Genomic DNA, 22,040 nt, shown 5'->3' with positions numbered 1-22,040 from the left:
AATATAGATGACATAAGAGCGATATAAATACGAGTAATTCGACCGCGTTCAAGGCAGAGCATACCGGAAGCAGCAGAGAAAGCTATAAACAGAGGGAGAGAGAGAGAGAAGCAAGGAAAAGAGAGAGAGGTTAACTAGACGCACGTCCGGTTTGCTACCCCGCACTGGGGAACGGCGCTAACAGGGTGAAGCAGCAGCGATTCAAAAAATCTAATGTGCCTTTGGCCATGCTTCTCATTCATCTCTATGCGCCAATGGGCTTTGTCATCTGGTGTGACTTAGCGCGGTGTATGTGAAGTTCAAGGCAGCAGCAGCCGCAATCGACTACTATGTCGATCCAGTGGACAGTGCTTTTTCTGAGTTTGGCGCCGTAGTAACGCGCCCGCTACTTGAGCTGTAACTCTGAAGAGTATGTGCTTGGGCCAGTTGTACCGGTGAGTACAACAAGGGGTTCTTGGAGCAACAGAGGCACTTAGCTTGGGGCTGGACGTTTTTTAACAGCGGAGCTGTTTTAGGTCGAGGCTGCGCCGTCTGTCCATCCGCCGGTGTCACGCAGGTCACGTGACCAGGAGAGGATGAGAGCCACGCCGGGGAGGGCAGGTCGCGTGACCAGCAGAGAAGGAGAGGCGCGCTGGGGGATGAGGCGTCCAATGAGAGGCCGCGCTGGGCGCGAGGAGGAGAGGTGATGTGTATAATGTGTTTCTGTGCGGCACACCCTTTAGGGATAACGCGCAGAGCTTCTGCCGACGCTGTCCGCTTTTCCTCGCGTTCGCGCCGAACGCGCGCGGTGTTCATGACTGCAGCCGACGCCCCCTGGCGGCTGCTCGGCAGGTTTCGACCAGAAAACTGGACACTAGACGAGTAGCGTCGGAAGTTGCTGCCTCTTCTCGCCTCGCAACGTTTCAATAAAGGTTCTTGTTTTAGAACTGTGTTTACTTGTGTTTACGCGATTGCATCACGTGCAACACATGCACATGTAACATTCGCTATAACTAACACAGCTTCGCTGTTCGACCATCTTTACGGAGTGGAAGGGAGGCATAATTTTTTGCTAACGTGCCATCTGTTGCACTACAAGAAACATGAGTCATTTTTTGAGCCGCAGATAGTGCCCTTAGAGCGTGCAAGTGGTGCACGTATTCTTTTTTTTTTGCAAGCTGGTTTTCTTCCATGTTTCACGTGTATTACATTTTTTGCTTTGTTGTCCGTTATTTTAGGATTTGCATGTAATGTTTTGTCACCGTGCACTTTCATGTCGTTGGTAGTGTGGTTGGCCACGGCGTATGCGCAGCCGTCCACCGGGGTGGAAGGGTTTCATCCAACTGTCGGTTGGAGGTTAGCGCTCTGGTGCAGAGTTCTTTTTTTGTCCTGTGTGTTACGCGCTTTAACATTTTCGCTTCATGCCTGCCGTGGTAACGAACACCGCCTTGGCGCGGCCGACCCCAGATGTGATTTTGGGGAGCAAGTAAGTATCAGAACAATAACAAATTGCTCCAGAGCGGCAAACAGAACTTAGGCGGTACACTTGCGCTTGTAGCCCTTTAGCCATGCTTCCCGAATACTGTCCTTGACTTCTGCTAATATCTGGTGAATAAGTCATTTCCTCTGACACTCTTTTCTGTAACACTGTCACTGTGGCCATTCATTAATATCCTCTGCTGTCTTGTCCAGTTATCATGTACTACTTTATGGGCAGCTGCAGTGAAGTTGCGCCTTTATTTAGCATCCGATAGGCTTGGTTATTCACTCGATGTCTGGTTCTTGTTCTAAACCTTTTCCAGATCTACAAAGACGTGCCCTTCGAAGGCTCCGTGGGGCTGAAATATGAGCCATCTGGCACTGCTCAAAGTTGGTCCGGTGATGGACACAATTTACGACAATGAAATGCTCAGTAGGCTAGGTTTCGCTTTCTATCTACATCGAACCCAAGATGGAGCTGACGGCGAGCTCGTGTTTGGATCCCCCGATCCCAAGCACTACACAGGAACGCTGACGATCGTTTCTACCTATGACGATCAATGGAACTTCCTTTTTAATGGGTAAGCGAGTGTCGTGCACAGAGATACAGTTAATAATAGCGCAAATTTGGCAATAAAGCATACATAGTCTCGCCGAAAGGAGCCCTAACGCCCAAAAAGATCTGTTTTTTTTTCAAGTACAGTGCCAGGTTACGTTCTTAAAAACTTGTCAGCACTTCTGGTGTGCCAGCAGTGGCCAGAAAAAGGAAACCAGCTTTAGAGCGGAGCTCTTAGGCGCACGTTCCTGCATTGAGCGTCGGCGTGCCTAGGTGTCGTTCCTCGGAGTAATCGAGCGAACGAGCATAGCGAACGATGAAAGAGCGAACGCGGAGCACAGCGGGAGATGAAAGACGGCGAGAACGAAGAGAGCGAGAGGAGGGAAGCGGAGGAGGAAGGTGCAACGGGGCTATGAGGCGAAAAGCGGGGGAGGAGGGTATGGCGAAAGCATGAGAAGAAAAGCGTGGTATCGCGCAAGACAGGGCATTGCGGCGACGACCGCTACGAGATCGCGCCAGAGTAGTGCGCCGTTATCTGTTCACCGTTGGCATGCGGCGAGCGCATCCAAACATTCTATATGTGGAAACAAAGCGCTGCATGAGTGAAGGGCTGGCTGCAACGGCTGCTGTGAATTGCGCCCACGCGCTGCCTCTCACGATCTCCCTATAATCGAGGCAGTCGCGCCACATTTCGCTCCGTTTCCAACGTGCCGCACGAGACAGATTGTCCGCGCTAGCTAATATATCGCGAAATGAAAACACGTATAGAGCTGCGCTCAAATTTCGGATTAGGGAAACTCGTAATCGTCGGTCAATATTTTTGAAACACATACAACTGCAGACAGTGAAAACAGTTCCTTGTATCAGTTATGATCTGCCTGTTGCAAATATTAGGCTAGTATTGCGGAGTGTAGTAGCACACCATTTAAGGCCACGGTATTGACGAAGTAGTATCGTTGTCTATAACAAGAGGGAACCACGAGTTGTCCATGAGCAGATTTTGAGCATTTATGAGCAACTCTTGATGAGCTCGCACGCCGAAGCGTTCATACCACACAACATTTCAATTTCGAGTGATGACCCCCCGACACACGGGACTGGTTTCTTGCCTGCACAATGTACCAGTGTGCTATGGTTCATTTGTACCTAATTATTCCTACAGAAGTTTCCAAAATCCAATGACCACTTTGCCGTGGCCCATATGGTCAGGTGGTCTCTGACCAAACCAACTGTTCCAGTACGTATTTCACAGCTTTCAGTTACCCCAAATTCGTTCTGGTCGGTCTCACAATCGTACAGGCAGGGAAGAAAGTAATTAGAACACGGGAGCAGCGGCGAAATTGCATCCGAATGCCCTCTAAAGGCCTCACCGTAAAGCAAGCAATTGGATTATTCTTGCGCCGAAGCTGAAGATCATAGCTGAATCCCAATGCCCTCTAGCGGGCATGGGACGCAGTTCGGTCACAGCCCCCGTGTTCCAGTTACTTTTGGCAGCACCTTTACATTACATGAGACCTTTCGAAGCTAAAACATGGGGAAGTCGGGATATGGAAACTCATGATGATGAGCAAAACACGAACAAGGTGGAAGCAGGAGCCGACGTTTCAACAAGTGGACTTGCCTTTTTCAAGGCGACATATGCTCTCCTCGGCACAGTACATAAAGGTACGGTTCTTCTAAAGGGGAGAGAAGGTAGCTGTACTGTAGGCTCCTGGAACTACTGTAGGTCACTCGAACACACAGTGACGCGTCAAACGATGGACACATGGCGCTGCCTTACATTCCTCCACCGACGTTAAGTAGCACACCGTTCTTTTCAATTGTACACTTTCGCCGCTAACACACCCTCGCTCCCGTGCCTTACCCTCTCTGCCCCTTAGAAGAACCACTTATGTATACTATGCCGAGGAGAGCATACGTTACCTTGAAAAAGACAAGCCCACTTGTCGAAACGTTGACTCCTGCTTTCAGCTTGTTCTCGTTTTGCTCATCGTCTTTCCCAGCTAAGGTACATATCTGCGCTGCAGACCTGTTCGTCCTGCCATCCACTTGCGTTCCGACCTCCAGTCCCGCTATGTGACCTACGTCGGTAGTGGTAACGGCAAGCCCGAGGCAGTCACTTTGGAACCGTTGAAATCTTGTACAAGTCGGTACCACCACAGCGACTTGTTCAAGATTTCAACGGTTCCAAAGTAACGTCATTGCTTTTGAAGAAGCACACACGAGAAATAATTCATTTGACTTCTTTGCTCCTTACGAAGTAAAAGACAGTTACGACTTCGCCTATTTTATAATCAATTGAACCTCCTAATCTACACGTGGGTAGTGGTCGTTTACTATCACAGTGAACTAAGCCAGTGCCACCTGTGACTTAAAAACGAAAGTACGTCCTCTTTAAACTTCTCCACTCTTACGTCACAGCTGTTCTTCGGCCTTTTCCTGTCCGCGCCAAAGATGTTTATGGAGCAGAAAATGCTAGTCCAATGCATTTGGACTTGCATTTCGAAACACTGGAAGTAGGCGAAACTTTGAAACACTGGAAGTAGGCGTTTCCACACTATTGAGTAAACCTACAAAAGATAGCCGACCGTCCGCTCACGGCAGCATTAAGCCGAGGGTATAGTTGCAAAGAGCGAGGATGTGGTACGGTAGAGATGATGGCAAGTATCGCGGCACAGCCCCGTGCTCTTATACTTTATTTTTACTTCTAAGCTGGCGTAAGCCATCTTGTGTAGATCAAACCAGATGTTTGGAGGAACGCTCAGGCAGAATTTCACATACCTCAATCGGTACGCTTCAGCGGCTGTAATACCACGGCATCATTTGGTTAGGCCGACGCACGCCTTTGATTTCGCTGCCTGCAGGATGCGCCCATGTTACAAACCACGTGAAAACCGGCCCACCAAGTCAACATGTTTTATTACACAGGCTGCATGATCGGTCTCGTTCTGATTACACGATCTGCTGCATCGGCCCAGTTTGTTATTAAGAAGTCTTCGCCATTGAGGCAGTTTACTCGATGAGACCGAATGACATGCAAAGCCCCGGGGAAATAGTTAAAAAAAGCTAAGCTTAAAGGGGCGCTAAAGAGAAAAATAATTTAAGCTGTGCTGGTAAAATACCTTTCCACAACCCCATAAAAGCCACGCTTACCGCGAGAAGACGCTCGGTAAGCCAGAAAAGCCGCAACAATGAAAGACGGGTGGCGACACTTCATAGAAATTCCCGCTCCAGCACGACATGACGTCACGGATTTTGACGCCGTCTGTTTCACCATAGCTAATTTTTTGTCGGCAAAGAGGGATTACATATCATTCTAAGATAGCCATATACTGAACTTAGCAAGTTTCAAGCACCTATATTCAATCACAACGGCTGAAGTGCGCTAAATTATTTTCAATCCGTGACGTGACACTGACGTATCGCTTCTGAGGATTTGACACGCAATTCAAGACTGCTACTTTAAACGTCACTTTCTCTTCTAATAATCGACGACCTACTATCCCGATATCGCCGATAGTGGAGTTATTCAAGAATACTTATGAATCCAAACCGATTAAGCGTTTGCCTTTAGTGTCCCTTAAAAAAACAGGGCCAGTTGTCTCAGGTATGCCACTGGCTTCGGTCTTCGTATCTTCCCGCTGTATCAGCTAAAATGTTACATCCCCATGCTGCGAGTACAAATTTAAAATTAGGACCAAATATGTCTAACCATGGATGAGAAGAGCCAATATAATGGAGGGGTTTACGTCTTTGTTCGTAAGAGCTTTTTAAATTCAAGAGACGACAATCGAAGGAAAGGCGTCGTGAAATCAATTGTGTTTTAGATATTGAAGCCTAGAAATCTGGAAAAGGCAAAATAAAATTGGAATAAAGGCCAAATTTCAGCCGACAAGCGGGACACACAACCTCAGCAGGGCGCGTACGATGCTCTAACAATTGAGTTAAGGCGGCGGTTGTGGCGCAGTCAACTCTCTTCTGTATTTGTGTTGCTGAACTAAAGCTTGGCCTGCTAGTGTTAGTGAGCGCTACTCATGGCGATGGTGGATTGTGCTTTCAATCGCATGGTTTACATGGTACGTGATTGTAGGAGCAGGTAACTGGCGAATAAACCCCTTTACGCTACCTCAATGCTCCAGCGCTGCCATAATCGAGTCCCCCCCCCCTGCAATCAATGCAGTGAGAGAGAAGAGCCTGGTGAGCCAAGTGGCTTGATATTTAAAGAGAAGCTTTCTTTGTCTCACTGATTCGTCCGTGAGTGCCGAAAACGCACTGCAGGAAAGCCAACTTTCACAATCAAACTATCTGCGCATCTGCGCACACAATAGAACACTCTGCATATCTGGGCACACAATCGTAGAACACTACAGTTTACATTCGCAGATGTACCGATAAGAACAATGGGAGCTGCAACGCCACGCTACCCAGAACTGTATATATCTGCATCGCATTACGCGCGTCACGCAATGCATTCTCGGCCGTCACCATGGGTAGTCCCGCGGGTTCAGCGCACGGCAGTATAGGCTGCCGTACGCGAACGTAAGCGCCGTAAGGCCGATCCCATGTATCGGCAACGGCAGAGCCTAGGTAATACTGTGCAAGTGTAGAATCAGTCCGTGAAAGTGGCAATTTGTGGTTGTAATCAACGGCTACATGATCTAAAATAAAGGCTATGCAACGTAACAAAATTTGCCTTCATTCAACTTCAACGTTAAAAAAATACAATCCCAAACAAGCAATCAAATCACATATGCATCGCATCGGGCCGCTCAGCATTTCTTGGTTTCGTTGCGTAGTCGTTCGCTTTGGACTTTGACTATATTCAGTCTGCATGGGAGAAAGCTTTGCGTTCAACCATCTTTCTTTAACCCTTTAACCAGTAGCTCGACAGTATTGTTGACCTAACAAAAGCATCTGCAAGAACTCCAATTATTGGTCTGTGTCTTTCAATTACCTTTATATATGTACCTGCTCCACAGTGGTATTCACTAAGAAGTCGAGCGTGAGCAGCAGCAGATGTATTAGTGACAAAACCATCGTCGTTATCTCCTTAGCGCACGTGGGGGTCATATTCTCGCCAATGATCATTTTTATTTCCTTGTTAAGCAAGTCGTTATTCCTTAACTCCATAAAGGTACACCTCAAGAACATACATTGACCTTTGCCAAAGCAAGTGCCAGAGACCAGTTTTGGACCTTACAGTTACGTGTCGCCCCCAGGACAACAATAATTTTGACCTACTGTATCTCGCTCAGTTTGGAGAGAAACCTTTTAATATTTCAATTGGTATGTATTTGAGCAGAGTAACGAAGACCTAAACAATAAAACACTTCTAGGTCAGGTTTTTTTGAGGGTAGCTGGTAGCTCCAATTCAACCTAAGATTGAATAAGTCGTGTGGAATCATAAAGCTATCACCTGTGAGATGCACTGGCTAACAGTCCCACGGCTATATGACCCATACACGTCCAGAAATACAAAAAAGGTCGAGGAAAGGATAACTGCACCCGTAATTCCACGTGTAGAGCACCGCCTGCGTCCTGTGGAGGTTGTGGGTTTAGTTCCCGCCTACGGCCGCACTTCCATCTGTATTTTACTTTTTAGTGGCACGAGCACCGAGTGACAGTCTTGTTTCTTGCGCAGCAGCTTCCGGTTAGTGGCTGACTTCCGGTATGTTACAGATGTGGGATGAAATTAAAAATAAATCTTTTTTTTTAAAAGCAGGTAGATATGGATGGTTCAACTTATGGTTGATGAGAGATATGACATCAGAGCACAGGTTTAGCACAGTAAGAACTAATTAAGTGTCAGGAATAAGTAAAAACCATTAAGCAATGTCTAATTGCCATACACCAAAGCACACAATCGTATACACTTTAGATACCCACCGCATCCGTACCGGTTCCCGTGAAAGTCTAGTACACGAAGTGACGTCATCAGTGACGTCACACTTATACCAGGGGTACCCGCTCATTACTAATTAAAAGAAAAACAAGGTAATTAGAGCTACACACCACCTGACACAGTGAACGCCTGGCTAAGACAGCGTAGGGGTGACGTCACTCCCTCCTCTCTCGCTTCTCGTCTCCCGGCGTGCTCCTGCTCCGTCGCTCTCTCGCGCGCGCCAGCTGCGCGTCGGCGCTCGTTACATGCTCTCACATTAGCAGCGGTTGGAGGCATAAGGTGCGCTTCGTGCGCCTTCCGCTCCTCTTTGTGTAGCGGTTTCCCACCAGTTTGTTCGCTCGCTCCTCCGAGTTCGGTTTCCCGCACTACACCAGGGTACACCAACGCCGAGGTGCGAGTGCCACTAGCAGACACATATGTCAATGATTAGGGTGGATTCTAATTTTTATCAGTTATTTAGTGAACTCAAAAGAATACTTTTTTTTCTTACACGTGTATCTAGGTTTCCTTCCTCGGCAGATTTAGAGTTGTGACAGTTTTGTTTAGTTCAGGGTTGCGTATTACAATATGTTAAAGTACGTTGTACTAAAGGCCCGCATTGCACATGAATTTAATATTTTGTTAACCTGTGAAAGTGCACTACGGCTCATTGCTGTACGTAACAGTGTAGCAAAGGCTGGCTTTCCCTCGAAAAAGTGAGTATCCCGGTTGTAAGTAGGTACAAGTCTACATTAGGTGACGACCACTTATTTGTAGGACAGGAATGGGATAGCCAGAGGAATGTGTGCCCAGTTTCAGGCATAGTTGGAACTTCTACATCAGGGTACTGCCGCTACAAATTTATTGGTTGTCTTCCTCTTGCGACCATTACATTGGTGTTGCTATGTATGTCAGTTTTCTAACTCTCTTAGTGGTTTACAGAAAGCGTTAACCGTATTGACCGGGAAAAAATCAAGCATCTCTTGGGAAGCTTTTTGCTAGTATTCAGGTTAGATTGTTTTCATTTACTTTAAAAAACATGGAGGTGGCAGGAATGATTTATGTTTTTTTAATCGCTTCGGTGGGTATTCTGGAGAGTAAAGTATAGATCGAGCCCTTGGAGTGTAAGTCAGCACATCTGATTTCAATGCTTTATGAGTGGCCGCGAATATAATTAAGCGCGAGCATCACCGAATTAGGTGGAGTTTTGTATGTTCTTCTCAACTGACTTGTGCAGGTTCACTTTCGGCTCGGGAAATAGTATTCCACAGACGTACACAACTGTCGGCTTACCAAACCCATCCGTGCCGTTCATGTATGGTCCCGAGACAGCCGTCAACTACATTAATGAGCGGATAGGTGCCAAGCGGAATGCCGATGGACAGGTATGTGTGCATGTGCGTTACTATTTACAGCATAAAGATAAACCCTTAAACAAATCTAATTTTCAGGTACAAATAAAAAAGTCAGAGTTTCACCCGAAATGCGAAGCATTGATAGCGATAGAAAAGTATTGGACATCTATCTACAGGAATGACCGCGAATGATCGCTGTCCCAACGCTCGTCTTATAAAGAGCGGGATCGAAATTTCGTGCTGCCTCTCGCTTCAGCGTGTCTCCGAAACTTCAGATTGCGCGACCTCTAACAATCGGCGCGCGGGTAGACAGCGCACTTAAGACCACCAGACATAACGGCTCATAACCAGCCACAGATTATGCCAAGACAGGGTATGTGCTCAGCCGCGCCATGCGCCCCCGCAACTAGAGGCGGAGACACACACTGACTTGCTTCCCCCCCCCCCCCCTGCACCCCACCCCTCCCACAGCGCGGGCTTGGTCACATCACCTCTTACACATGGCGCACGGGAACATTGCGTGCTTCAAGCCACAATCCCTTTCGGCTCACCCTAGCACCCACAGCATACTGCGCGCTCACCGCAATTTTATCGCCCGTGGGCTTTATAGAGACCATCACGGTGACTGTGACGGCCGTAATTTGCCTGGAATGTCCATATAATGGCTTTCGCCAAAAAATGTAATTCTCGGTTTTTACGGGCTTACACCACGATCTGATTATGAGGCACGCCGTAGTGGGGAACTCCCGATAAGTTATGGCCACCTGGCGTTCCTTAACATGCTCGCAATGCGGCCCAAAAATAGTAGTAATTTATTAGCAGAGAACATGGGCTGAAACATGCACACACATTCAAAAGTGCATCAGCGGGGCCCTTAGGCAAGAGAAGAAAAAAAGTTTTAGCGGCGTTTCACTTCGTGAAATCAGGTTACGCGCAAGCGTATGTGTGCCATTTTTATATAATTGCGATAGCATTGAAATGGATACTCCAAGCGCATTTTGTAGCGTTATTTACATTACGCCAGGTTTTCGCCTCTTCGCCGTCGCTGCACTTTGAGCCGTGGCCGCACTGTGACGTCACACCACGGCCCTCGATTCTCCAGCAACTCGGCTCGTCGCGGTCAAAAGTATCGCATGCCAATAGCATCAAAAGTATTTTTGATGATATTGGCATGCGATATTCTGGATAGATTGAATGATTGAATTTTTCAGCCGGCCTAAATATATTGGCAGCCTCAGGTCCTCCGCATAAGTATGATTTATCTGGTTGCCTTGGACGAAGTGTCTTCTTGATAGAACACTTGTCTCTGTGCTCTCTGAAATTTTCGTGAAATCTTCGCCTTTCGAGCTGCCTCACCTCCCCGTCTTGCGGCCCTGGAAATGGAGCATTCCAGAGGCTCGCCTGGCCAGCAGTCATCACGGCCATCAACCACAAGGATGCGAGTTGGCTCCCCCAGTTACACCGAAGACACCGAGCTGTACTCTATGTCTGAAGACGACTCATCCGACGACAGCTTCATACCCGTCCGGAGCAAGAGGGCGAAGAGAAAGATCGTCCACACATCGCCGTCAACTCCTGCGATTACAACGACTATGAAGTCAAGTCCTGCGCGCTGGCCGCACGTCATCATCTTTATGCCGGAAGAACCCTCAAGCAACCTACGACTGCTGAACAGGCAAGCCTACAGGCAAGCCACGTTTCTGGAAATTGCGGTGCCAGATCAAATGAAAGACATCAGAATAAATCAACGGAAAAATATACTCGACATAGACGTGTACAACGTGAGTGCGCTTGGAAAACTTCAAGTAATCACGGAGCTAGGCGGCATCAAAATGCGCCCCTTCATCCTGATCGACGATACATCCATAGCCGGTGTAATTTATGACATCGACATTGCCATTCCCAATGATGACTTACCTAGCCTCATCAAGCCGGCAAACGAGGGCACTATCATTACGCAAGTGCGCCGCCTTGGGAATACGCGCTGCGTAAAAGTAATTTTCAAGGGGGATTGCACACCATCCCACGTTAAAGTCGGACATGTCCGCCATCCGGTTCGACCATTCATCCAGAAGCTGCTTCAATGCCATCAGTCTAGGACACGTCAAGGCTAGGACACGTCAAGGGCGGTGTCCCAACTCGCTACGGTGTCCCCGTTGCGCTGAACCGCATGCAGAAGAGACCTGCGGTGCCACGATTCTGAAGTGCGCCAACTATAATGGCCCTCACGCTGCCTCGTCGAAAGACTGTCCCCGCATCAAGAACGAGCGCGCGGTTCTCAAGGAAATGTCCAGAGACAATTCGACCCACAGGGAGGCAGCCGAAGTAGTCCGACGTCAGCGTCGACGTCGGCACCATCGTACGTCTTCAGAGAAGGCGCATGCTCGAAGTGATAGCGCCCACTCCACTGCGGCACCACTTAGTCGCGCCGCGAAAGGGCCCACCACTTCCACGAAGGAAGCGGATAAGACTCTTTCTTAGAGGCATAGCCTACACTACTGAGCCGCTCCCTTTCCAAGGAACCTCAGAAGGTCGTCGTCCCACCGGAGCCTTCTCCAGCCATGGATGATGCACCTAAAACCGATCGTCAAGTCATTTCGGTTCTGCGTACCCTCACGGACGCCATCCGAGCGCTTTTAGTGGACATGGGAACAACATCTGCTCGAAGCTCACTCAAAGTGCTGGACGCCTTAAGCCCAGTGCTTGAATCCCTCAACTAGAAAGATGGCTACCCATACCCCATCCTTCCGAGAAGAAGTCAAGGCAGCGTCCGTCATGCAGTGGAACGCCAAAGGGCTAAAATCATGCCTTTCCGAATTTCGTCAGTTTGTGTACACCAATGTGTTTCCACTCATCGTCATTTCTGAGCCCAACTTGTCGAAACCAATCAGACTGTCAGGGTACGAAGTCATCATGTCTTCAACAAATGGTGCATGCAGTAAAATAATCGTTCTTGTTCGCCGTGAACTTACCTATGTTTTGCAACAAATTGCGCCCCACGACGACAATCAATATATATGCGTCACATTTAAAATGACAAACTCTTGTTTACTCTCATAGGCGTGTATATATATCGCCTTCAAGCAATTTTATTACGAAAACATTAGCGGATATTTTGAGTGTGTGTCCTGCCCCATGGGTCATCATAGGAGATTTCCATGCACACCATCCGGCATGAGGAAGTACAAGAACAAATGCCAAAGGACAAAGATTAGCAAGCATCGCCTACAACTATGACCTCACTCTCCTGAACGATAGTAGCCCCACCTTTCTTCGAGGCGTGACCTACGGCAGCTGCCTCGACCTTGCTTTCGTCTCCAACTCTCTCGCTGGATTTGTGAAGTGGTTTCCAGATATTGAGACGCATGGGAGTGATCACATTCCCACTTATCTTAACATCAAAGGCTTGTCGTCTAGATCTGGTTCATGGAAGACCATTCCGACGATTCAATGGGCCACCTTCAAATCTGATATGGAAGATGTTTGCCGCAAGGGCCTACCGTCTGGGTTAGAGGAAACAAATATAAGTACGATGCAAAATGCGACTCGCATGATGACGATCTCTTCCACGCGAAACGACTTCGACATAGAATTGGAGCGACTACGAGCACTACGTCGCTGGGCGGAACGCCGATATTGGCGTACAAAATCAATCCATGACCTTAGGGCGGCCAGGAGGATGCAAAAGAAGATTCAGCGTCGCATGGACAGATTAGCATCGGAACGTTGGGCAACGTTTTTCCAGACACTAGACCCCCGCAAGCTACTGTCTCACATTTGGAAAACGATGCAAGGTCTGCGTCGCCTTCCGGAACAACGTTTTTCATTCAAGGCGCTCGCGCTCTTCCAAGGGCGGCAAGACATCGATGTCGCAGAAGACTTTTGTGCGAAGATCGCCGACCAAGCGACTCTTTCAGATCCTCCAGCCCGAGGTGACGTCCCCCATTTCCTTGATTGCCGCATGGACCTTCCTTTTACAATGGAGGAGCTCGAGACGGCACTAGCTCTGTGCAGGCGCTCTTCATCTCCGGGTCCAGATTGTATATCATACCGAGCCGTGTGCTATCTTGGAGAATCCGCACGGAGAGACTTGTTGAGTCTTTACAACTTCTCATGGCAGGAGGGAAACGTTCCTGACGAATGGAAAGTGAGCCGCCTGATGCCACTCTTGAAGCAGCGCAAATCCCAACTCGAGCTTACTTCTTACCACCCAATAGCGCTGGCCAGCTGTGTAGGAAAGATAATGAAACGGATGATCCTCGGCCGCCTGGAATGGTACCTTGAACACTACAAGATTTATCCGAATTCCATGGCTGGTTTCCGACGTGACCGATCTTCCATCGACAGTGTAGTTGATCTCGTTTCGTATGTTCAGCACGAAAGGTCCTGTAAGCATTTATCTGCAGCTTTATTCCTAGATGTGAAAGACACATACGATAACGTGTTACATGAGGTCATTCTCGATGCTCTTGCGTCGGTTGGCCTAGGTGGTCGAGTCTTTTTGTGGATTGCAAGTTACCTATCTGTAAGATCATTCTTTGTGTCAACTGACGATGGTCCCACTACGTGACGCTATACCAGCAGAGGCATTCCTCAAGGCGGTGCTTTCAGCCCGCCGCTATTCAAAGAGCAGCAACTTTGACAGCGAGCTGCTTGTGTAAACATGGTCTCAGCATATCACCAGAAAAATGCGCACTAGTGGCATTTACTCGCAAACCAATGACGCCTTATGTCATCTCAATCAATGGGCGGACCATTTCCTATGTCAGAACCAACAGGTTTCTTGGCGTAATCATTGACCGAGACCTAGGTTGTGGCCCGCACGTGGCCTACATAAAACGGCGCCTGACAGCACCTTCCCAGTTTAAATATTTGACAGCAAAGACGTGGGGGATGTTAGTAGAAGCAATGCTGAAACCTTACAGAGCTCTCTTTCTTCGTTTTTTAAGATATAGTCTACCTGTACTTAACAACTCTTGCAAGAAAAATATTCGTGTTGTGCAGGTAGCTCAAGCTCAAGCACTCAGTTTGCCTTGGTTTGCCCAGATGCACGTCAACAGAGGCAACTATTGCGATTTCTCGGGACCATCCGATGCAAACTCACATTAAGGTGGAAGCCCTGACAAGGCACATCAGACATTTTGCACGTGCCCCAACACCACCTTGCAACACTACCTTCAGACAGGCGCCAAGCATCGTTCTCTAAAACTGTCATCAAGTACAGCGACAAACTTCCCTCGAGCTTCACCGCTGCATCTAAACCATCGATACCCCTTATTATGTCTTATTAGCCCCACAGTACATCTCAGTGTACCAGGAATCAATAAAAAATCTGAGCTGTCGTCACCTGTGCTGAAACAACTGTCTCTGCTTCTTCTACATGAGAGGTATGCGGACAGTGTACATATTTATAGTGATGGTTCCACAAACCTCCAGCGTTCTTCCGGTGCTGTGGTTGTCCCAGAAAGAGCTATTAGCATCAGTTTCAGGACTGACCACCCAACGACATCGACATCTGCGGAACTAGCTGCTCTTCACGCTGCACTTTGTTTCGTCAATCGGGAACCACCACGACAATGGTAAATCTTCAGTGACTCAAAGGCAGCCCTACAATCTGTGCTATCAGCTCTGCGTCGCGGGCCATACGAACAGCTCGTATTCGATATTAGATACCTACTCCATACATCACATGAGAAAGGACACCACGTGACATTTCAGTGGCTTCCAAGTCATTGCGGCGTCATAGGGAACGAAGACGCCGATAATGCCGCTCGGGCAGCTCTTGACGACACACAGGAAGAGGCCATACCACTCACGGTCCGACGCAGCCAGCAGAATTCGAGTGCTTGCACAGGAGATCACGCTCTCTCTATGGTGCACACAAAGCAGCCAGACCAACCGGAGCAATCGGCAATACCACCTGCCCTCTTTGATGCATCTCTGTGTGCCAATTGGACTCCGCCGAAGAGAGGCCACTATGCTTTATCGCTTATGGCTAGGAGTGGCATTCACGAAATCTTATTCATTTCTCACTGGAATGGCCGACAACGCTTTTTGCAATGCCTGTCTTTGCGAGGAGACGCTAGAACACATTCTATGCGACTGTCCTGAATATAATGTTCCGAGACAGTGTCTGGCGTCCGTTCTAGCGCACCTTGACAATAGACCAATGTCAATTGAAACGATTCTCACGTGTCGTCGACAGAAGACATCACAGCTGAAGGCGCCTTTTTCTTCGTAGGTGCAGACGACGCTGAACACAACGCAAAGAACGCCACCTCGGCACGAGCACAGTCAATAACAGCGTGATGGCGAGGAAGAAAAACCTAGCCGAGAATCACATCATGCGAACAGGCTAGGCTGGTAGCACAAGAAACTCAATGGGAAAAACAACATCTTGAATTATGACGCGGGCTGTGCAGGCGGCTAACGGCTAAATATGGTGTGCGCTGGCGGTACGGAGGGATAATCCCATTGACGTCGTCGTAACCTTCCGAAGCAAGCGGCAAAGTTTTATATCAATCACTGAAACGGCAGCACCAGTGTCCACAAGCGCAAGGGTACGAAAGCCGTCCACAATAACGTCGATGAGGTTCGCTGGAGAAATTGGAGGACTTGATTTTTTTGACGACGACGCAGTTCGTGCCTCGGGAACTGCGACGTTTAGTTTTCCGCGCCAGAATTGCAGGGTCGACGGCGCATAGGTGACAGAGAGCGACGTCGGGGGGATGGAGATCGGCGGGTATCTAGGGCATGCCCTCGGGCGAAGAAGATGGTTGTAGCCACGCGGTGCCGTCAAAGCGCCCAGGGTCGTAAACAGACGGTCGCATGACATCTATTGGCACAGGAGGGCGACGGCGACAGAAGCATGCCACATGTCCTGCATAGCAGCAAGAATAACATATAGGACGATTGTCCTCAGTGCGCCATGGATTTGGGGGGACTGGAGCTGAAGGCGACGAAGGGCCTATTAGGTTTTTAAAAGAAACGGGCTTGGACAAGCGGCTGTGACAGTGATGTCACGTACCATGCAAGAGTGACGGACTGTGACTGATGATGTGTGTGCTGTGTTATGTGCTCTCTGTCCTCATCTTTCATTCCCCCTCATCCCGCTCCCATGTGTAGGGTAGCAAACCGGTTGTGCTGAACTGGTTAACCTCCCTGCCTTTCCTTCTCTACTTTTTCTTTCCTTACCTGGTTGCCTTGAGTGAAGGAAGCGTTTGTTAGCAAGTGAAATCAGCAACATTTATATTGTGAAATGTCTTTTATATTCGAGGTAGTCTAGTCGCTCGTACTATGTAATATTTATGCATACAAAACTGTCTAATCTATTTTTTCTTTTTTCTTAGTACACAATAGACTGCAACCCACCTTCTACCCTACAAGCTGTTGGGATGCTATTCGATCGGCTAACGTGGTTCGAACAGGAAGACTACATTATTAAGGTAGGCTGTAGTACCCTGTTTTGGGGTTAGTTCTTGTCGTGGTTTGTCGTGTCCCTCATGTGTCCTTCATCTCAGAAATTCACTAGGGTTGCCTTTCTAATCTCTCACTGGTGTGTTTTTTACAAAGTAATGCACGTGTGGAGAATGTGGGATTTATGTGCCACTGCACCCTTACTTTTCCGTGCTGTCGTGCAGCGGGAGTTAATGGGCTAGTTGGGCTAGTTTGGTTTATGCTGGAAATGCGGTTCTGGCACAAGCACCAAATGTTACTATTGCGGTCCCTTCTTCTTACCGCTCAATTTTCCTCGCGCCAGAACCACATTTTAAGCTTCAGATATTTGACTGCTAATTCAGAATTCACAATAATAGTTCCAAATTTTCTCGATAATACAGATAATTCACAATAATAGTTTTCAAGAGGGGCTTGCCTACTTTGAACTCCACAGCCTTGTTTTCGGTCTTGCCATGGAGTAGGTACATGTATGTATTTAACCACTGTATGATGAAAACACTCTGCAAATGGTTGCCTGAAACTTCTTGGCACGTAGTACATGACACTGTTGTGATTTAAACAGTGCTTTGATTGCAACTTAAGTTGCTGAAAGAAATGCTATCATGCGCCTACGGGCTATTCATGGGTGAAAAGCTGAAACAGTACTAATAAGTAATTTTTGTTTTTTTGTGTGTTTTTCCCCCAGATTGGGTCTGTGTGCTACAGCGCTTTCGCCGTAAACGAAAATCAGCCAGATCCAAACAGGGATCATTGGCTTCTGGGACAGGCTTTCCTTCGTCGTACTTATGTATTTTTTGACAGGCGCAACAATCAAGACATCAAGGAGTTCCTTGTCGCCCGTGTTCGCAAGCCACGTTACTAGGCCTATTGGGCCTACCAACTAGGCCCAAATGACGTTTTAAAGATTACTAGGGCACTGTAATCCCGCTTTGCACAACTCAACAACAGGTGGCATTGTTTCGGCTGAAAGATATGCCATTGATATGCTCAATAAAAAGTATTGAAATGGCACGGCCATTTCTGGCACTTAATTGGGGGTGGCACTGTTGAACAGCCGTAGACTATGACCGCTGATGTTCAGTCCCAGCCTTTACATCCCAAGTAATAGTTACAACCTACTAACTGACTGCGAAAGATCGCATGAGTTTTCGTAGCTCAATCTTGAAGTAAAGCCTTAAGCTAAGGCCTCAAGTAAGTCCAGCTTGAACGGGACCGCATAAGAATTGTCACTCATGAGGGCATGCATGCTAGAAACCGATGAAAATATTGTTCTTCGCATGCGAACACTCCAGGCAATTTGTTTTTTTTTCAAAGCGCCTTTTTGAAAAACAAAAATATATGAATATGCCTCTACACTACGCTAAGGCGCGCAAAATACAAAAAGAAAGAAAAACAAAAGATGTTCGGACATTCTTCTTTGAAAAAAGATAGATAGATATTATTGATAGGAAGACCGAGAGGTCGACCTGAGTTAGTGTGCTCTAGTCTGCTACTCTGTACTAGGGAAGAGCGAAGTGGAGTGAAAGTACTGGGATATATGCTGCTGATGATAGGAATGGTGAGTGCTTATGTATATAAGACGGTGACCCTACTAGAGCCGCTCGTCTAGCTTCGTGTCCTGCAGAAGCTTAAACAGCACTTTAGTTGCCCTAAAACTGAAATAGAATTTGTTAGTATATGTAAAGCTTGTGTAATTTTATATTTTTGTAGGAAAAGGTCTAGGAAGGTAATTTTTCCTATTTTTTTTCTTATATCCTATAGCTCTCATACCGACTCTCTCAACAGGTTGATTATTTACTATAGAACGTGCTTTCAAAATGGAAAAAAAAAACATTTCCACTATCAGTTGCACTTATTGAGACAGACAGGACTTACATCAGTACGGTGATTCAGGTGCACAAAAGTTCCCTACCGCATCACGAATTTTGAATCTCCGATATCTCCTACCCTCTATGGCGACTATTCGCCCCAAAAATTGAACTTTCACTTGAAGGAATTATTTGCACACAAGACATATTTATTCTAGCAGCCATACAACTAGACCAGATGTACTTTCGATACCCTGGTTATATTCAAGCGCACACAGATGGTTCTTGCGAAACAAATTCTTCTACCGCTGCCTTTGTCATTCCACAATGGAACCGAATGCAGACGATTCAAACCTCTCACATGACACCATCAACTACAGCAGAGCTTTTTGCAATATTTTCTTTATTACGATACAGAAATTCAATGCAAAAAGAAAAACAATGGGCCATCCTTTGTGGCTCGCAGACAGCTTTGCCATCACTTTATGTGATATCCGCCATTCGCAAAACATATCGTTAGTTCACGATGCACCAAAGGAACTCACAAAAACAAGGTAATCGTGAAGAGAATCGTACAATAAAGTTCCAACGGATACCTGGCCGCTGCAATATCCCTGAGAATGTTGCAGCAGATAAGGCAGCTGGAAAAACGCATGTTAACAACGTCCCATCTGGTCTTCCTCTACCACAAATCGAATTGCGGCACATGCGAAGACAGATCTCAGCCCGTGGTTTCACAGCTACATGATTTCATCAGAACAAGAAACCTTCCGATTTATTTCATATTGACCCTTGGCTTCAATTAAAAAAATCAGCAGGTGCACTTAAGACTGCTTACGTGTGGGAATGCAAAAGTATTTTAGTCCCTTTGCTGAAATTACTTTTTCCGCGCGTTCCTTGTCCGCGCAAGCTCTCGCCTGCATTCCAACTCCGCCTCGGTAATGAGAAATCAAAACGCGCCAAGCGTCTCAACGTGCTCGCTTGCCCGCAGGGAGTTCATAACTCGAAGAACCGCTCAGCGGCGTTCAACTGGACATTAATGCTTTTTATTTTATACACCCATCTTATACACACATGACGTGGCGCCACCTTCTCCCCATTGGCTGCGCCGTCACGCGCCGAATGACGCACGCAGTAAGTCACACCTTTAGTGCGACGTGACATGTGCAATGACGCAAGCACTAGGCGCACCTTTAGGCAACCAGAACCGCGGAGGTGCCATGGCGTCGGGGAAGCGTGTTCATCTGGCACCCCAGAGGCCTTGGTTCGACTCCCACCCAGACCAATGTTTACCATATTTTATTTTCAGAGCAATTGATTTAGTTTGTTTACAAGAACCTCAACGAGAAATCTGACTTCAATCCGCGCATTTTTTATGTGTGGTTACTCTCTAGCGCGCTGGGCCATTTTCGGCGCTATAGATTCGGTGGTACCGAATGTGCCCATTGGAGTAGCCTGATAACAATCACATTCAGCTTTTAGATATCACTCTTTCATTTCCATCGAATCAACACGTATGCTGGGCTTATCAACAGAGACCAAAAAAGGGCCTCCTTCCTAACGACAGTGCGCATTCAAAACTGGTGAAAAGAGGCGTTTGCACCACTGGTATTGAAGCAGCAATTAACAAGTCCGGTGAGCATCGCTTGCAAAGTAGCCTACTTAATGACATATAGCACTGAAAAGCTGCTGGGTATCCGTCTTCTGTCATCATACCTGCGTGTAAGACACCTTTGCAGAAAAAAATAAAAATTCGCACAGACAAAGAAATAAGCTACTACGAAAAAAAAAGCCCAGTGCACGTCACACCGCACGTTCACACGCTTTGTAACAAGTTATAGAATGTCACCAGAAGACGTCGAGTCAACTTAGTGTACTTCGCTTCTTGCAAACTTTCAAAACTTTGCAATGTAATGAAAGATGAGAAATGGACGCAGTGTTCCACAAATAAAGAAGCCAAAATCACCACGTGCACTACTGATGTCTTCTATCAAATACCTTTAAGCAGTGCAAAAAATATACGTAGCACCAATTCGGCAATGTTTTATGAGAGAACAAGACAGTGCAAAAACAATAAGAAAGACCGGTCGAGTAGCTATTTAGCCGCCCATTGTAAGAAATGCTTATGCACTCCAATGTATAACAATACCAGGTTCCTGAAACGGGTAAAGAAATGAAGAAAAGAAAAAACAAAAAGACATTTTAGAGGCGTACTGCATATAAAAAGCAATGGATAAGTATGTCAGCGCGGTGTGACCAACTACAAACCTTATACGAGGTCTGTAGTTGGTTTCTCCGGCTTCCACGGTGAACAGGCGACCTTGCTTATTTGCCGTAAACAAGGGGCACGTTATTAGTAAGGTGTAGGCAAAGCTTGACCGATGTGGGTTAATTGCGTCTTTGACAATAAATTACGAATACTCAGGAGAGTTATGAGTGTGTTTTATGAGCGACGTAAAATTGACCAGGCGTCCCTGGCAAAATGAGGCTGACCAGAATGGCAAATCTGCGTGTGAAATTAAATGCGTGCGGATCAATACAGTTTTTGCAAAAACATTCTTGAGCCAAGTGTTCCTAAGTGTCACGTGAAACTTATCTGCTACGTTTCTTAATGCCCCGAAAGAACTCTTCCGTACACCAATTTTATATTTATTACAAATGCGGGGCCATTTTAAGCGCGATGTGTCGCAGAATGGAATCGTTTCTGGTTGAATTAGGCGTGTTAAAATAGTATATAACCCTCGTTTTTTGTTTTTTTTTGTTTTTTCATGTGAACATTACATCTGCGTCTCCCGATCGAATCCCGATCGAATCCCGGCCACGGCGGCCGCATTTCGATGGGGGAGAAATGCGAAAACACCCGTGTACTTAGATTTAGGCGCACGTTAAAGAACCCCAGGTGGTCCAAATTTCCGGAGTCCCCCACTACGGCGTGCCTCATAATCAGAACTGGTTTTGGCACGTAAAACCCCATAATGTAATTTAATTTTAATCTGCGTCTCCCGGTGTCCTCGGTAAACTAAACGAGGCACTTTGTTTATGTTTGGTGAAACTAAGGGCCAGAGAGTAGGCAAAGTTCAAGTTCAAAGTAGGTGTTTTGTTTGCGCCCTTCGCAATAAGTTACGTATGCAAGCTCTCCGAGCGTAACCAGTGTATCGTACGAGTTGCGTATACTTTAGCTCGTTGACCTGGTTAAAAAAAATTAAATTATGGGGTTTTACGTGCCAAAACCAGTTCTGATTATGAGGCACGCCGTAGTGGGGGACTCCGGAAATGTAGACCACCTGGGGTTCTTTAACGTGCACCTAAATCTAAGTACACGGGTGTTTTCGCATTTCGCCCCCATCGAAATGCGGCCGCCGTGGCAGGGATTCGATCCCGCGACCTCGTGCTCAGCAGCCCAACACCATAGCCACTGAGCAACCACGGCGGGTTAGTTGACCTGGTTGAACTACAGTTGCCAGTGAGATCAAATTTAGCGACGATGAGGGTAACGCTATGGTAAATATCTGTGCGAAGTTAAA

General features: G+C 47.1%; 1 protein-coding gene across 2 annotated transcripts in view; it reads left to right on the top strand.

Annotated features, from left to right (window-relative positions):
* Positions 1-17,706, top strand: part of LOC125942251 (pepsin A-like) — a 74,624-nt gene extending 56,918 nt beyond the window's left edge. The window contains exons 5-8 of one of the 2 annotated variants that reach the window (XM_049660418.1): positions 1,782-2,039; positions 9,133-9,280; positions 16,600-16,695; positions 17,394-17,705. In XM_049660418.1, the coding sequence (XP_049516375.1) occupies positions 1,782-1,883 (102 nt within the window). In that variant the 3' untranslated portion in view covers positions 1,884-2,039; positions 9,133-9,280; positions 16,600-16,695; positions 17,394-17,705. Of the gene's footprint in view, positions 1-1,781; positions 2,040-9,132; positions 9,281-16,599; positions 16,696-17,393 lie in introns of both variants that reach the window. The other variant, XM_049660420.1, reaches the window with a different exon arrangement.
* Positions 17,707-22,040: the final 4,334 nt, after the last annotated feature.

The sequence above is a fragment of the Dermacentor silvarum genome, chromosome 1 (genome assembly GCF_013339745.2).
Source record: "Dermacentor silvarum isolate Dsil-2018 chromosome 1, BIME_Dsil_1.4, whole genome shotgun sequence".
Classification (NCBI taxonomy): domain Eukaryota; kingdom Metazoa; phylum Arthropoda; class Arachnida; order Ixodida; family Ixodidae; genus Dermacentor; species Dermacentor silvarum.
This window is presented reverse-complemented; position numbering and strand designations above follow the sequence as displayed.